At 53.5% G+C, this 16,794-nt stretch overlaps 1 protein-coding gene across 11 annotated transcripts in view; it reads right to left on the bottom strand.

The window, feature by feature from the left end:
- EMID1 (EMI domain containing 1) overlaps positions 1 to 16,794 on the bottom strand; it is a 44,089-nt gene that overhangs the window by 17,489 nt on the left and 9,806 nt on the right. For 8 of the 11 annotated variants that reach the window (XR_002338673.2, XR_014825866.1, XM_021073276.2 and 5 more), the window contains exons 4-12: positions 10,278 to 10,361; positions 9,040 to 9,101; positions 6,516 to 6,636; positions 6,112 to 6,201; positions 5,251 to 5,397; positions 3,530 to 3,619; positions 3,339 to 3,391; positions 2,723 to 2,785; positions 2,576 to 2,620 (exon numbers count right to left, since the gene is read on the bottom strand). Coding sequence is in view for 8 of the 11 variants with exons in the window: in XM_021073276.2 (XP_020928935.2) it covers positions 2,576 to 2,620; positions 2,723 to 2,785; positions 3,339 to 3,391; positions 3,530 to 3,619; positions 5,251 to 5,397; positions 6,112 to 6,201; positions 6,516 to 6,636; positions 9,040 to 9,101; positions 10,278 to 10,361 (755 nt within the window). In the remaining 3 variants the exon portion in view is untranslated. Of the gene's footprint in view, positions 1 to 89; positions 646 to 1,478; positions 2,621 to 2,722; positions 2,786 to 3,338; positions 3,392 to 3,529; positions 3,620 to 5,250; positions 5,398 to 6,111; positions 6,202 to 6,515; positions 6,637 to 9,039; positions 9,102 to 10,277; positions 10,362 to 16,794 lie in introns of those variants that run through there. The other 3 variants (XR_014825865.1, XM_084993574.1, XM_084993573.1) reach the window with 3 other exon arrangements.

Raw genomic sequence — 16,794 nt, 5'->3', positions numbered from 1 at the left:
AGATGGGGAGGAGGCTATCCATGTGTGGGGACAGGGACTTACGGGAATTTTCTGTACTTTCCACTCAATTTTGCTGTGAACCCCAAAAATGCTCTAAAAGAGAATTTTATTCATGACATAAAACAATGACAAAAACAACCAAAACCAGCAACCTTACAGATCCAGGGATCTCAGAGAATCCAAAGCAGGAGAAACAAAGAAAATCACTCCCACCCACATCATGATCAATCTGGTGAAAACCAAGGGTAAAGAGAAAAATCTGAAAGGCCAAAGAAAAAAAGACATATTACGTTCAGGGGGACAACAGTAAGGAGGACACCAGTTTCTCATGAGAAAATGTCATTGTCTACGTGAGCCAGAAGACCATGTAACAGCATCTTTAAGGCAATAAAGAGGGAAAAAACTGCCAACCTATCATTTTATATCCAGTGAAAATATCCTTCAGGAGTTCCCGTTGTGGCGCAGTAGTTAACGAATCCGACTAGGAACCATGAGATTGCGGGTTGGATCCCTGCCCTTGCTCAGTGGGTTAACGATCTGGCGTTGCCGTGAGTTGTGGTGTAGGTTGCAGATGCGGCTCGGATCCCGAGTTGCTGTGGCTCTGGTGTAGGCCGGTGGCTCCAGTTGGATCCCTAGCCTGGGAACCTCCAAATGCCGCAGGAGCAGCCCAAGAAATAGCAAAAAAAGGAAAAAAAAGAAAAAAAAAAGAAAATATCCTTCAAAAATTCAGATTCAATAAAGATGGTTTTAGATAAACAAAAGCAGTGAGGATTTGCTGCCAGCAGAACCACACTACAAGAAAGGCTAAAGGATGTTCTTGAGGCTGAAGAGAGATGATACTCTATGAAATCCACATCTATAGGAAGGCATGAAGAGTACTGACATGGTAAATACATCACTAGATGTAAAAGACTATTTTTCTTTGCTTTTTGAAACTGATTGTTTAAAGCAGTAACAACAATGTATTGAGGGGTCATAACACATACAGGAGTAAAATTTATGACAGCAAATAGCACAAGGGCAGAAGGGCAGGAGGTGAATTATACAGTTGTAACGTTCTTACTTATACATGAAGAGGTATAATAACAATGCAAATAGATGGTGCTAAACCAAGGATGGCTATGTTATCCTTAGAGAAACTATGAAAAAAATAACACAGATATAGCTTAAAAAGTCATTAATGGAGATAACACAGAATCGTAAACAATTCTTGACCCAAAAGAAGGCAGGAAAAGATGAGGAAAAAGAGAAATAAAAGAGAGATTGGGGTAGGAGTTCCCGTTGTGGCGCAGTGGTTAACGAATCTGACTAGGAACCATGAGGTTGTGGGTTCGGTCCCTACCCTTGCTCAGTGGGTTAACGATTCGGCGTTGCCGTGAGCTGTGGTGTGGGTTGCAGATGTGGCTTGGATCCTGCGTTGCTGTGGCTCTGGCGTAGGCCGGTGGCTACAGCTCCGATTGGACCCCTAGCTTGGGAACCTCCATATGCCGTGGGAGCAGCCCAAGAAATAGCAAAAAGACAAAAAAAGAGAGAGAGATTGGGGTAAATAGACAACAAATAGCAGGATGGTTGACTTAAACAGAACCGCATCAATAATTTTACATATCATTAAATGCAAATGAACTCAATATAATGAACTCAAATGAACTCAGCCAGATTATTTGAAAAAAAAAACTAAACAAAACCAGAAGCAACACTCAAGTAGGTGTCTGTTTTATAAGATGCACTTTAGAACAGAAACATACAAACAGGCTGAAAGTAAAAGAATGGGAAAAGACATACCACGTAAACTTTAAGCATAAGAAAGCTAGTATAGCTATTTTAATATCAAACCAAGTAGGATTCAAGATAAGAAGTTACTGAAGTTCCCATTGTGGCTCAGCAGTAACGGACCTGACTAATATCTATGAAGACGCGGGTTTGATCCCTGGCCTCGCTCAATGGGTTAAGGATCCAGCATTGCTGTGCACTGTGGTATAGGTGGCAGGCGAAGCTTGGATCCCACATTGCTGTGGTTGTGGTGTAGGCCAGCAGCTGCAGCTCCGATTCAACCCCTAGCCTGGGAACTTCCATATACCACAGGAGTGGCCTAAAAAGCAAAAATAAAAAATAAAAATAAAGAAAAGAGAAGTACCACCAGAAAGATATTCATTTCATAAAGATAAAAACACCGAAAAGACATTAAAATATTTAGCGTGTATGCATCTAATAATGAGGTGTCAAAATGCACAAAGCAAAAATTGACCAAGCTACAGGTAGACACAGGCATATCTACAATCACAGTTGGAGAGACGGAAAAAGAAAGAGTCAGAGATGGAGACACAGAGGGAAGATAGAGAAAGAGAAACCGGTGCAGAGACAGAGCCAGAGCAAAGGAGATGGAGGTGGCCTGATCTTAAGAAGCTGATGGGACCCTGAGATGGGGTGGGGGGTTGGGGACAGGAAAGGAGATGAAGCTTGCCCTGGACCAGACTGGGAGGGACAGGGGCTCTGGCCACAAAGGATAGAGCCAGAGCAGGGGTCTGGGCCTGTGGGATCCTAAAGGGGCTGCTGCAGGCTGGGCAGTCTCACTTACCCGATGCCCCATGGAGCCTTGGGGGCCGGGCTCCCCACGCAGTCCCTGTGGGAAGCAGAGGAGAAATGGAGTTGGTGGTCAGTGGGTCTGACCCAGGGCTCCCGAGACTCCCCAGAATCCTCCACCCAGGGCTGCCTCAGTACTCACTCTCTCGCCCTTCTCTCCTGGATGGCCGGAGATTCCTTTGGGTCCAGTGGGGCCTGGGGGTCCCTGAGCAACAAGACAGGGCCTCAGCCTTGTGCTAGGGTAGGGTAGAACGGGCAGGGACTTGGGGGTAGAGGGGTACGGGAGGGAAGCCCAGCTTGGCCTGGGCCTCTGGGCCCTTTACCACACACGCAATGCCCAGCACACAGCGGGAGTTCATACAGCTCAATGCCAGAGCTATGGCCCTGGAGTTGGACAGTCCCCACTTCGATCTGGAAGCTGTCATGTGCAGGCCACGGCCCTAGGGCAGGCAAACATCTCCACCTTTCTTGGCTTTAGGTGATAACAACGCTTGCTTCTTGTTACGTGGATGGAATAAAACTTATGGAAAGTAGTCTGCATATTAAGTGCTCCATAAATGCTTGAATGAATGAATGAAAGGATGAATGAGTGGACGGTGGATGGATGGGTGGGTGGGTAGATGGACAGATGAGTGGATGGGTGTGTTAGGTGGGTGTATGGATAGGTGAGTGGATAGATGAATGGATGGGTGGGTGAGTGGGTAGGGGGAGAGGTAAGAAGATGGATATTGAGTGAGAGTACTTGGAGAAACACTCACCATATGTCCAGGACTCCCAGGCATGCCCATGGGACCAGGAGGTCCAGGAGGACCTGGAATAAGACAGGATGTCCTCTGGACCAAAACATACAATGCCAGGTAGTCCACCACCAGCTCCTCCTGATGGCCAGCCCTGGTCTCTTTGCTACCCCTCAACCCTGCCCCTCACTGCAGACCCAGACTCAACTTACCCATGGGCCCTGGGGGGCCTGGGGGCCCAGCTGGTCCCTGGGGCCAGTGGCTGTTGGTCTCAGTGAAGGTGTTGGACAGAAATGGGTCTCCTGGGGAAGGAAAGATGATAAGTGAGCAGGGCTGGGCAGGGATGAGTGGGGCAGTTGGTTTTTTTTTTTTTTTTTTTTTTTGTCTTTTTGTCTTTTTGTTGTTGTTGCTATTTCTTGGGCCGCTCCCACAACATATGGAGGTTCCCAGGCTAGGGGTTGAATCGGAGCTGTAGCCACCGGCCTACGCCAGAGCCACAGCAACGCGGGATCCGAGCCGCGTCTGCAACCTACACCACAGCTCACGGCAACGCCGGATCGTTAACCCACTGAGCAAGGGCAGGGACCGAACCCGCAACCTCTTGGTTCCTAGTCGGATTCGTTAACCACTGCGCCACGACGGGAACTCCGGGGCAGTTGGTTTTAAGCTGCCATTTCTGCCAAGCCAGCTTTGACTGCCTGCATTATGGTTGAGGCCACCAGGTACCTGCTCCAAGGGGCTGGGGTGGTGGGGGGGGAGTGTTGGCCATGTAGGACCAGGAGGCTGGGGAGACCTGGGTTCTAACTCTGCCAGAGTCTAGCTGGTGACATCCAGCATGTTCTACCTTGCTGAGCCTGTACTGTCATGTTTAGTGGAAATAATAACAAAAGCTACCATTTTTTTTTTTTTTTTTTTTGGTCCTGCCTGAAGCATGTGGAAATTCCCAGGCCAAGGATCGAATCCACACCATGGCAGTGACAACTCTGGATCCTTAACCCACTGGGCCACTAGGGAACTCCCAGACGCTTCTTTTTTTTTTTTCTTTTTATGGCTGTACCTATGGCATATGGAGGTTCCCAGGCTGGGAGTGAGCCAAATCAGAGCTGCAGCAGCTGGCCTACACCACAGCCACAGCAACAACGGATCCAAGCCACATTTGTGACCTACGCCATCGGCTTGCACAACACTGGATCCTTAACCCACTGAGCCAGGCTGGAGCTCAAACCTGCATCCCCAAGAACTATGTCAAGTTCTTATTAACCCACTGAGTCACAGTGGGAACGCCACAAAAGCTGCCACTTTTGACACTTTCTTTGTGCCAAGCTTCTGTACATGGGTGTCACAGAGCTCTGGGATGCTGTCATGGTCACTATCCCCACTGTATATATGAGGAAACTGAGGATCAGAGAGGGAAAATGAACGGGTGAATAAATGTGTGGTCAAAAATATGACGTGGATGGGGTTGAAACTTGACACTCCAAGCTCTGACCCCTGGCAGCACACGTGGAAGTCAGGCTTTAGGGGAAGGTGAGGATGCATTTCAGCGCCTGGCTGGGCCAAGGGGGCCCAGCCTCTGAGCACAGGAGCAGGCGGTGGCCTTGGGAGCTCAGGACTCACGTCCCACGGCCAGGCCTTGAGCTTCCTGGTGCTCTGAAGCTGGGTCCTGGCCAAGGCTTAGCAGGAAGGGCTGTGCTGGTAGTTCCCAGCCCAGTCTCCGGTGGCCATGCAGATTTGAAGCTTCCATTCCTGGTTGTGTGATCTCCCCTCCCTGGCCCTCTGTTTTCCTCATCAGTGAACAGAGGACAATAGTACCCAATGGAGCATGAGGTGACATGTGGCCTAAGAGTAAGCCCGGTACACAGGGGTGCCTGGTAGATGGTCATGCCAGCCTCACCCCACCTCACCTGGACCTGTTGTGACCCCGGGAACTCACCATGCTGGGACATCCGGGCGGAGGGTGGTCCAACAGGGAATGGGGGGCCAGGGGGGCCAGGAGGCCCTGGGGGGCCTGGAGGTCCCCTCTCTCCAGGGGTGCCCACAGCTCCGGCCTGGCCAGGGCTACCTGGGGGGCCCTGCAGACCTGCAATGGAACCAGGGGGGCTGGTGGGTATGCAGGGGGCAGGACGAGGCAGCCTGGGGTGACAGGTACAAGAGATCCCAGAGGCCACAGGCCTTGGTGGTTCCTGGTTCTGACTCTCCAGCCATCCATGAGGGGATAAGCACAGCCCTCCCCTGGGGCTTCAGGACACTAGACACACGGTACAAAACAGGTGCTTAGCAGAATGTTCTCTGCTCCCTGCTACAGGCTTTTGCACAGCTGTTCCCTCTATGTGCTCTCCTTTTGTGCTGCCTGATGTTACACTTCAGGTCATCCTGAGGCCTCACATAAGATGTCACTCCTGTGGGGAGGCCTTCCCCACCCCCCACCCCACCCAGGCTGGGTCTGGGCTTCCTTCCTTGGGGTTCCCCTACATGCAACATCCTTAAGAACCCTGGTCACATGGGGTGGGCGCTGCTATTTCTCCTCTGCCTAGGCCCACCCTCCCTGGCCTCCCTGGTATGGGAGGTCCTGGGAGGGCAGGGTCTGGTTGACCCACCCCAGTGCCCAGCTTAGAACCTGCTGGGAACAGCAGACCTGGGAGTATGTACTGATAGATGCAAGAGGGTTTCAGGGAGCCAGGACTGAGGGGGCACCACTGCTGGCCACGTTAGGATTGGAGGAGCAAGGCCCAGCCTGTGCCCACCTGCAGGGGTGGCCAAGGGAGCTGGAGGGGACAGTGCTGTGGGCACTTACCTGGCGGGCCTCTCATCCCCATTGGGCCCCGGCTGCCAGGGTCTCCCTTAGGGCCAGTGGGCCCAGGAAACCCCCGGGCACCAACTCCATCTGGGGGAGAAAGTACATCAGCTGGGCAGCTGAAGCCTTGCTCTGGCTCCACCCCCCCAGCCTGCACCAAACATCTTGAGGGAACAGGGGGGCCCTCATGTATTCTCTGGCTCTGAGCATCCCTAGGGTGGCGGGGAATGCGGGGGTCAGTGCTCCCAGCTCCCCAGTGCTCAGGGGCCCCTGGAGACCAACCCCTCAGGCCTGCTGCAGAGCTGGGAAGACTAAGGACCATGATGGGGTCAAGCTGGGAGTCAGCAGCAGGGAGGGGCCTGAAATCTCACTCCCCCACTCATTCCCACATGGGACCCACTCACCTCGGAGGCCTCTATCCCCCGGACTGCCCTGGGCAGCTGGGGAGCCCCAGAGTAGGGCAGAGTCCTCAGGGGCAGCCAGGGTTGGGGGCACTGCCCGCTCGGTGACAGTCAGCACCGCCACCTGTGGAGGAAGAGGTCAGTAGGGATGGGGTGGGTACCAGGATCTTACCAGAGACAGGCCGGCTGAAGGGCCCCAGTGTGACGGGGGGCAGGAGGCCCATGTAGCCAGTACAACCCAGCCTGGAGTGGAAACCCAGGCTCAAAGGGGCCCAGAACTTTATCAGAAGTGACTGTGGCTCAAAATGTACAATTCATCACATTCATTGTAGAAAAGTCATCACATACCATCACAGCCACCCATGGTGAGTTCTGTCCCCGTGTTTGCTGGGTTGGGTGCTTTTTGCCTGTGCTTACTTGCATGTGAATATGTATATTCATATGGACTTATGTGCATAAATAATATGAAACTTCTCTTGGTCTATTAAAGCACCACAGGCTGGAAGGATTGTTACTAACTTTGAAGCGAACTTTGGATTTTTTGGGGTCTTTTTAAAATTTTTTTGCTTTTTAGGGCAGCGCCTGTGGCATACAGAGGTTCCCAGGCTAGGAGTCGAATTGGAGCTGAAGCCACCAGTCTATGCCACAGGCACAGCAACGCAGGATCCAAGCCACGTCTGCAACCTATACCACAGCTCAGAGCAATGCCGGATCCTTAACCCACTGAGCAAGGCCGGGGTTCGAAAATGCAACCTCGTGGTTCCTAGTCGGATTCGTTTCCATGGTGGTGCCATGATGGGAACTCCAAGAGGTGCTTTTTTTTTAAGTGAACTTTGGAAGGGTCTGACATGAAACAGGTGCCAAGGTGTGTACAAAAGCAGTTTTGAGAGTTCCCTGGTGGCTCAGTGGGTTAAGGACCTGACTTTGTCACTACTATGGCTCAGATCACAGCTGTGGTATGGGTTCCATCCTTGGCCTAGGAACTTGCACATGGTACAGGTGCAGCCCCTCCCAAACCACTTTTGGATCGGGTATAGGGGAGAACTTTAAAGGTCAGTGGTGTCCCCTAAGCCAATGACTGAGGATTAAGAGGCCAGAATGCCCACTGGCCAGGGCTGGGGAGCTGGGGGACCTGCCCAGAGAGAAGATGAAACTGTGAAACTCTCAGGCAGATGCAGAACTGAGAACCACCCCCAGATCTAAGGCTCACATGGGGTTCCCCTGGGAGGGTGCTTGGGGAGCAGGGTAGGGTTTCTGGGTTGCTCATACCTTATAATGGGGGTTCTAACATATGCTGTTTATTTTTTTATCTTTTTGCCTTTTCTAGGGCTGCTCCCGCGGCATATGGAGATTCCCAGGCCAGGGGTCTAATCAGATCTGTAGCCGCCGGCCCATGCCAGAGCCACAGCCATGCGGGATTCGAGCTTCATCTGCAACCTATACCACAGCTCACAGCAATGCCGGATCCTTAACCCACTGAGCAAGGCCAGGGATCGAACCCTCAACTTCACGGTCCCTAGTCGGATTCGTTAACCACTGCGCCACGATGGGAACTTCTAACATGTGCTGTTTAGAAGTGTGGTTTTCCCACCTGATAGATACATAAGGGGCATCTTTACATGTTAGAAAGTGGAGGTGTGGTTAATGCCTGTTTAGTACTCGGCAGAGCCAAGCTGGCTAATTATGCAATCACCCATTCTGTTGTTCAGTTTTCAAGTTTCCCTCTTAAGAGTTAATATTTTGGTATCATTGCATCTTATCTAAGGTAAATTCCCAGAGGAGGGAATGATGGAGGAATGGATATGAGGATGAAGTGTAAATGCCTCTATGTGTGCTTAAAAAATCAGGCAGAAAAGATGCTTAGATGTTGGTAATGGCACAGGTAACTGCTGCCCATGGTTTCCTGGTTAGGTTTTTCATGGTTCTGGGCGTTTCATGCATCTAAATTTATTTATTTATTTTGCTTTTTAGGGCCCTTTGGCATATGGAAGTTTCCAGGCTAAGGGTTGAATAGGAGCTATAGCTGCCAGCCTACAACAGTCACAGCAACTCAGAATCCGAGCCATGTCTGCAACCTCCACCACAGCTCATAGCAATGCTGGATCCTTAACCCACTGAGTGAGGCCAGGGATTGAACCCACATCCTCATGGATACTATTCGGGTTCGTAACCTGCTGAGCCACAATGGGAACTCATGTTTCTAAATTTAAAATGTCTTACTTTTTAATGGTTAAAACCTTTTTTAAGATAATTTGAGGCATGCAATAGGTGTTTTTGCTTTTTTGGAACTGCAAAGACACATTATGGGAAGGTGACAGGGCAATGAAGGGACTCAGGAGCTTGGGGGTGAGGGGTAGTGTCTAGGAGTATCTGGCTGGGATGGGGATGGGGGAGCTTCGTGGTCCTCCTGGAGGGAGCGCAGGCCAGTCTGTCTGTCCTTGAGCAGTCCCTGGAGGGGAAGCTGAGAAAGCCGGGTTGGGACCAATGGGAGGGTCCTGCCTGCCTGGCAGGGAAGCTGCTCACCCACCTTGGCCTCCAGCACCTTCAGCCGCTCTGTCAGCTCTGCCACTTTGCTGCAGTTGAGACAACCTGTGGGGAGGGAGGAAGCTGGGCTGGGGCTCCAGGTTCCCCTTGGAGCTTGTCAGCCCCCAGGGGTAGGCAGGAGGGAGAGGACAGACACCTGATGATACTGACCCTCCAGATGGCCCATCACAGAGAAGGGGCTATAGGGTCACAGCCTGTCCAGGGTGGGTCATGCCCTCTGGTTTCCTTTGGCTCCAGAGCCTCCAGGGGGAACTGAGTCCCACCCAGGACCTGACTCCTCATGCAAAATGACTCCTTTCCTAGAAACCAGGGTAAGAAAGCCTGCTGCTTTGCACCTGAGCAGGGCTGGCCTCAGCCTGCTGGCTCTGGGGACCGACACATCACAGACTGGACTGGTCTCAGACATGCCACCTCTGACCCTTCCTCCAGAACCACCATCCAGCTCCTTTGGCCTCCTCAGCAATATCCTTAAGTCACTCATAACCATGACAGGCATGTGCTGAGCAGTCCTCACCACAATCCTCTGTGTTAGGATGTGTCACCCCCTTCCCTCCATTCACAGCTGGGGATGCTGAGCTCAGACCAAGCATAGAGTGAGCGCTGAACAGGCAAAAGCCTGGGGCGGAGTCTCAGCACTGCCCCTTCCGGGCTGTGGGGCCTTGGGCAGGGCACATCCCCTCTCTGACCCTCAGCTTCCTTCTCTCTAAAGTGGAGGCAGGAAGTTCCCATGTGGTGCAATGGGCTTAATGATCTGGCGTTGCTACAGCCGTGGCAGAGTTTGCTGCTGTGGTGAGGGTTTGTTCCCTGGCCCAGGAACTTCCACATGCCGCGAGTGCAGCCAAACATATAAACTATAAATAAATAAAGTAGCGACAGGGATGCTTCCTGGGGTGGGGGGTGTTGTGAGGTTTAAATGAGTTGATGATGGAAAACTCCTAGCCTCTAACCCTGAAGACATTCAGAAAAGTATCATTTAAATAAAAAAAAGAAGCTGCGGGGGGGCCTGGACTTGTATATGCAGAACTCTGGGGGTCCTGGGTCTTGGGGTACCTGGGCCCAGGTCAGACTCCTCTTGCGGCCCTTCCCCTCTGGCAGCCTGGGGTGGACAAGGGCTGGGCGCTATCCCTAATCCTCCACTGCTGTGTTTTCAGGACAGTGACAACCAGCTCCTCCAGCCTCCCCCTGCCCAGGGGGACCCCAAGCAGCTGCCCCAGGACCCACCTGAGAAGGCTGTGGGCCGAAGTGCCATCCGCCGCATGGCAATGCCTGACCAGCTGGGCTCCACGAAGCCAGAGGAGCCTGCAACTAAGGGACAGGGAGGGTGAGAGCCCTGTTGGCCATGACATCTTGTTTTATACCCACCTCCACCACCCCCACCACTGTAGCCACTTTGGGGACCCCTACTCCCCTTAGTGAAGAGTGAGATAGAAGCCCAGAGAGGTGGGGCAGTTTACCTGTGTCACACAGCATGAACTGGGCTGAGCTGGAACAAGGCTGCCAGCCTGATGGGCTGGGGAGAGGGGCTGGTGATGGGTGGGGGCCATGGGTGAGGCTGGGGGCTTCTCCAACAACCCCTGCAAGCTGCATGGGTTAAGATCTTGAAGCTGACAGATGCAAGGTCAGGTCCCAGGCCCACCACTTGCTGACCTGTGTGACTTGTCCTCCCTGGACCTGCCTATCTTCTCCTCTGTAAAATGGGATCCAGGGAGCTCCCACTGTGGCTCAGAGGGTTAAGAACCCGACTAGTATCCATAAGGATGTGGTTTCGATCCCTGGCTTTGCTCAGTGGGTTAAAGGATCCGGGGTTGCCATAAGCTGCGGTGTAGGCTGCAGATGCAGCTCAGACCTGATGTTGCTGTGGTTGTGGTGTAGGCCAGCAGCTGCAGCTCCAATGCAACTCCTAGCCTGGGAACTTCCATATGCTATGGGTGCGGCCCTAAAAAGCAAAAAAAATTAAAAAATAAATAAAATCAGATACTAAGGCCTCCACACTTGCCAGGCCAGCATGTGGCCTGAGGACAGTGATGCATGCACTGTGCACACACAGGGCCTGGCATGCAGTAGGCACTCAATAAACGCAGTAACATTGCCATCCACCCTCCCTCTCCCTGACCCACTTGGTAAGAAGACACTAGAGTGGATCCAGCCCTGGTTTTAAATGAAAACCAGAAGGAAGCTGGCTGCCTGGGAGGGCGGGGGGTGGGGGGGGGGCGTTCCAGGCGCCCATCCCTGCTGCCACCCCCATGAAGAGCAGGCCATCCTGTCCTGGCTGGTCTGGCTTTGGGGGTCTGGTTTTCTGCACAGCTGGAGGGCTTCTGGAGCCAGTAATGGCAATTGCCTTCTTCTACCCCCCTGCCCCCCACCCCAGGCCTGCCTTTTAAGGCCACAAAGTGTCGCCTGGGGGGAGACAAGACCCAAATAAGGCACGGGCCTGGCAGCTCAGAGCCAGGCTGCGGGTTGGTGCAGGGAGTGGGAGGCCCCGGGAATTCAAACCAGACGGGTCCCTCTGGCCAGCCCCCTGCAGGGAGGCTGCCAAGCCCTCTCTGGGTACCACCACGGGGCCTTGGCTCATACTAGGCCTGGCCCAGCATGCCCTCCACGGGGACCTATGACTTGCCCCCTCACAGGGGACACATCTCACCTGGGGTGAATAAAGGCTGCCCAGGACTAGGGCAGGGATTGCGGGTGGGGTCTGCGGGCAAAACAAAGGCAGTTGTGGGGTTGCCACTGTGAGCCGTGCCCGGTGCTAAGTGCATCACATGGGCCAGGTCCATCCTACAAGGTAGGTAATAATAATAACAGCTAAGGCTTGTTTAGCCCTTACTTTGGGCCCAGAACATTCTAGGCACGTCTCACATACAGTATCACCTCACTGTTCTCTCGAAGCCCCATACGTGGGTGCTTACATCTCCTCCACACTACAGATGGGGAACCTGAGGCACAGAGATGCTGGGTATCACCACTCCTCTGTGCCCCGTGCCCAGATAAACAGACGAGTGGATATGAGGGTTTCCCTTTTGGGGGGGGAAGGAGGCAGAGGGGTGAAGGGGCTGGTGGCCCAGCTGAAGGCTGGAGCCTGGATTAGAACCTGGGTTAGTCTAACTCCAGGACCCGCCTCCTTCCTGGGCTACCTGGCACCATGGGTCAGCCCCCAAGTCTCCCCCGGCAGGGGAGGGGAGGCCTGGCGCCTGACCAGGACGCTGGTTCCTAAGAAGAGTGGCCTTGGCCAGACCTCCTCATCCTCTTTGCTCCCAGGTGAAGTCGTCAAAGGCCACTTTATGACTTTTCAGGAAGTCCACCAAAAGAAGTGGCCGTCTCTCAACGCCACGGAAGTCTGGGTGTTTTCTGCGATGAAGTCTGGCGGGGCGTCAACCCTGCCCCCCTCCCTCCAACCCTGCTCCAGTCTTTTCTTTTTTCCACAGCACTTTCCACCCTCTAACATGTCATCTGCTGTGCCAGCTCCGCAGTCTGATCTTCCACCACCACCCACCCCCCCACCCCCCTGGCTGGAACCCAAGCAGGGACCTCGCCCGTCTTGTGCGTGGCCAGGAAAAGTGCCTGGCACACAGTAGGGCCCCGCCGGCCTCAATAAACCTCTTGATGATGAATGCATGAATCACTGGCTGAAAATGAATTTAAAGCAAGCAAACAAAATAAAAGGCAAAATAATCTGGACAGCAAAACACAACTGTCTTTGAAAATGAGCATAAATGTAACGTTACACTGGGGTGTCCCCAAGGTATTATTCTGTGAGCTTGTGGTTGGAAAGTCTTTTTCAACTCACTTGCTTTGGGACATTTCACTGGGAGCCAGAGAAAATGAGAAGAACTAATGAAAACATGGCCTGACAAACAGTGTAGACAGAACTGCCTCAAAGAAAACTGTGAGTTAAAACTTAAAAAAAAGTCTAAGGAGTTCCCGTTGTGGCTTAGCAGTTAATGAACCCAACTAGCATCCATGAGGATGTGGGTTCGATCCCTGGCCTTGCTTGTGGGTTAAGGATTTGGCATTGCTGTGAGCTGTGGTGTAGGTCACAAATGCAGCTCAGATGCCGCATTGCTGTGGCTGTGGCGTAGGCCAGCGGCTACAGCTCCAATTGGACCCCTAGCCTGGGAACCTCCATATGCCGGGGGTGTGGCCCTAAAAAGACAAAAAGCCAAAAAAAAGAGAAAGCTTAAATAAACAACAAAAACTGTCCAAAAGACCAGGAAAGATTGGATCTGGATTCAGGACTCCCAGACATGGTTCCCCAACCTCCCTCAAATTCTGATAAACTCACAGAAAGACTTTAAGGGATGAATCAGGTTGTAAATGGCCTGGAAGAAAGCCACAGGTTGGGGAAGCCTCCTATAGGATGAAATGTCACATCCCTCCCACTGGTTGAGCCAGGGCCCCAGTAGGCTGAGAGCCCCCCTCACCCCAGCCTGGTGGTCCATCCTGAAGGGCCCTTCCTCAGCCCCAACCTCACTTGGCTAGTCCCAGGAGCACAAACCCCGGCCCCACTCTGGGACCACCACCTGGGAGGTCCTCAGCAGCGCCACACACACACACACACACACACACACACACACACAACCTCCCCACAGCTGCTCCCATGTCACCTCCTCCAGGAAGCCTTCCTGGACAGACCAGGCAATCCACCAAAGCCCCCTTCCCCCACAAGCTCTCATCACTCCATCTTGACCTCCAGAAGGCCAGCGCCATCTGTGGTTTCACCCTGTGCCCCCAAGGCAGCCCCCCTCCCCTTTGCTAAGTGTCTACTACTCCTTCTCAACGGATCTTCATGAGAATGCTGAGGCCCAGAGAGGAGGGGCTGCCTGTCCACACAGCAGGACCAGAGTGGGGGAAGAGAAGGGAAGAGCATGGAATTCAAATGCCATCCTTTAGCAGGGGGTGTGAGAAGTTGGGGTATCTCTGGATCCCACATCTGACTTTCTTTCCAAGGGGCTTCTTCCTTCACAACCCTTCCCCCAAGTCTGCTGGGTCCAGTGACCGCAGGGCGCAGCCTCCCCGGCCCCAGCCCAGCTCTCCTCCTGGGAATTTATTTGCAAATGTAAATATTTGCTGCTGTTGGCCTGAGCCAGGGTTCGGGGTCAGGGGCTGGGGTTGGGAGCTCCAAGAAAGCAGCCCTCTGGGAAGCCCCAGTCTGTCTGTTCAGCTCCTCTTTGGGTAAAATGAGATCCCCACTCATTTCCCGAGCATTCCCAGGAGTGGATAGATGGGTGGCGGATCCAGGCTGATTCATACAGCGTTTAACCTGCAGGATTCCAAGTCTGTGAAGTAAAGCACAGGCTTGGCCCTGCCCCTGGCATCTGGTTAAATGCATGAAGGATGAAGGATGTGCGGGAAGGGCCAGCACCAGACAGCAGAGAGGCTGAGGGGCCCACAGAAGTGCCGGGCTGGTCCTGGGCTTTTTTACTGTGCGACCTTGGGCAAACTCCTTCCTTTGCTGTTCCCCACCATGGAGGGCAGGGGCTGTAGGGGTCCATGCATGGGGAAGAGACAGGTGTAGAGGGCAGATGGGGGCAGTGGGGGAGAAAGCGGAGGCTGCCTGGCTCTGGGGGAGCCTATGGGGGTAAGGTGAGGGAGCTCCTCTTTCTTTCCTTTTCTTTGTCTTTTTACAGCCATACCCATGGCATATGGAAGTTTCCAGACTAGGGGACGAATTGGAGCTTCAGCTGCTGGCCTTCGTCACAGCCACAGCCACAGCAACTCAGGATCCAAGCCGTATCTGTGACCTGCACCACAGCTTTCAGCAACGCCAGATCCTTAACCCACTGACTGAGGCCAGGGATCCAACCCATGTCCTCAGGGATGCTAGTCGGGTTCTTAACCTGCTGAGTCATGATGGGAACTCCCCCCTCTGTCTTTCTATCTGGGAGGGGACAGGACTGAGATTGGCTTCCATTACTCCAATTGTCTAAACACGCTTCCTATGATGTCCTTGGCTGGCATTGCTGCAAAGACCCCAGCTCCGGTCTGACTGATGGGCTTTAACTCCATTGGTGGCCCTGAGCAACGGTACTCCTCTCTGCCAGCCTATTTCCATATCTGCCCTGCTGTCCCTGGTCATGATGGCAGAATGCAGGTCAGTACAAATCATGGTGCCCGGCATGAAGGGATGGTGGCAGCTTCCTCCCCCAGGAGGGTCTCAGGCAGGGGACACTGCGGACCCTAGGTCAGAGGCCTTAGGAGAAGCCCAGTCATAATGCTACTTGCTGTGTGACCTTGCGTGAAATCGACACAGGATCTCCTGAGCTGAGCCTCACTTTCATTATCTGGACAGGGTGGCTGTTGGGAGAAAGACCTGTCTGCAGGGAGCCCCCAGAGCTACTAGGGCGGCCACTAGGCCCTGCTCTAGGCAGAGCCCAATAGCCCAGGCCACTCAGGGGTTCTGCCCAGATAATGCATTCTGGTCTTGGCCATTCCTGGCCCATTGTTTCTGGTGGGAACCAGATGAGAGCCTGGGCCAGTCTTCCTCCCTGCCATCCAGCTCATGTCCCGAGGCCTGGAGGCACTAACAGGTGGATGCTTCGCCAGGCTGGTCCCAGTCCCAGTCCCAGCTCTCATGCTGAGTGGCCTCAGGCCCACCCCTCACTTCTCTGAGACTCAGTATCTCCATCTGCAAAAAGGGGCCTATTCAAGGCCCTTCCACTTGGTTGTCAAAACATGAAAGAGACCAGCTTTGCTCATCATCATGGAACAAACACTCCCTCTATGCAGGTAGGAAAACCAGGGCAAAGGGCCATGAAGTCTGCCAGCCTCACAAACCTAGTCTTGAGACTAGAGGCCCTATTTGCTAAGCAGCTGACTGAGAAATAGGGTCTCAGAAGTGGGAGGCAGGGCAGACTCCACAGCACAGGGGGCCTGAGGGGGAAGGAAGACAGTTACTAAGTAGCTATGTTGGAGGCAAGAGTCTCTGGTCCTTATAACAAGGGAGGAGGTGGGCATGTCTCACTCCCAGGTGACCTCCAGAAAGAGATGGGGTTCTGAGAGGTGAAGAGGCTTGCCCCAGGTCACACAGCACAGCATAGCTGATCCATGGCTGGATTCTGGAATGACAGGTGGTCCCTCTCCCTCTTCAGCTCACTCTGGGCCCTGCTGCTCCTGGCGATGCAGCTCTTTGGCCCCAGGTCATGTCATAGCACTGGACAGATGGAGAGGGCAGTCACCAGCAGGGGAAACAGCTGGGGGAGCCCAGCCTGAAGCTGGCTGCTGTAGGAAGAGCAGGGCCTGGCATGGGTCAGCGATGTCCTCATGCTTCCCCACCCTCTACTCCCAGGGCCCCAGCAGGGCAATTTTCTAGAATATGTAGGTCTGGGCACCCTTTACTCACCCTGAGCTTGTGGGTGGGGAGTGGCCTTCTCATCCCATCAGGCATCACATGCTGCCCCCATGGGCTGCCATGCACCCTGCAGGGTCTTTACTGCTTCATTTTATCCTCACAACATCCCTGGGAAGCAGACTATAAGATCCTGCCCGTTTGACAGATGAGGACACTGAGGCTCAGTGCAGGAGAGCCCCAGGCAGCTTAGTGCCCTTTAGAGAAGGAGCCCCTCCCTCTGAGTGGGCACAAGACAAGTGCCGCCTGAATGGCAGCCTTTTCCCCGCCACCCCACCCCATGCCTTGCACAATGACTTGCACAATGCATGGGGAGTCCCTGGCCCAAGGCCACACAGCTGGCGTGTGGCAAAGCCAGCCTGGCCCATGAAGCCCCCATCTCCAGGTTGGGACCCC

Source organism: Sus scrofa, chromosome 14 (genome assembly GCF_054392235.1).
Source record: "Sus scrofa isolate SSC_HxYL_T2T_F1_AM1 chromosome 14, Sscrofa_HxYL_maternal_Yorkshire_Landrace_v2.0, whole genome shotgun sequence".
Lineage (NCBI taxonomy): Eukaryota > Metazoa > Chordata > Mammalia > Artiodactyla > Suidae > Sus > Sus scrofa.
This window is presented reverse-complemented; position numbering and strand designations above follow the sequence as displayed.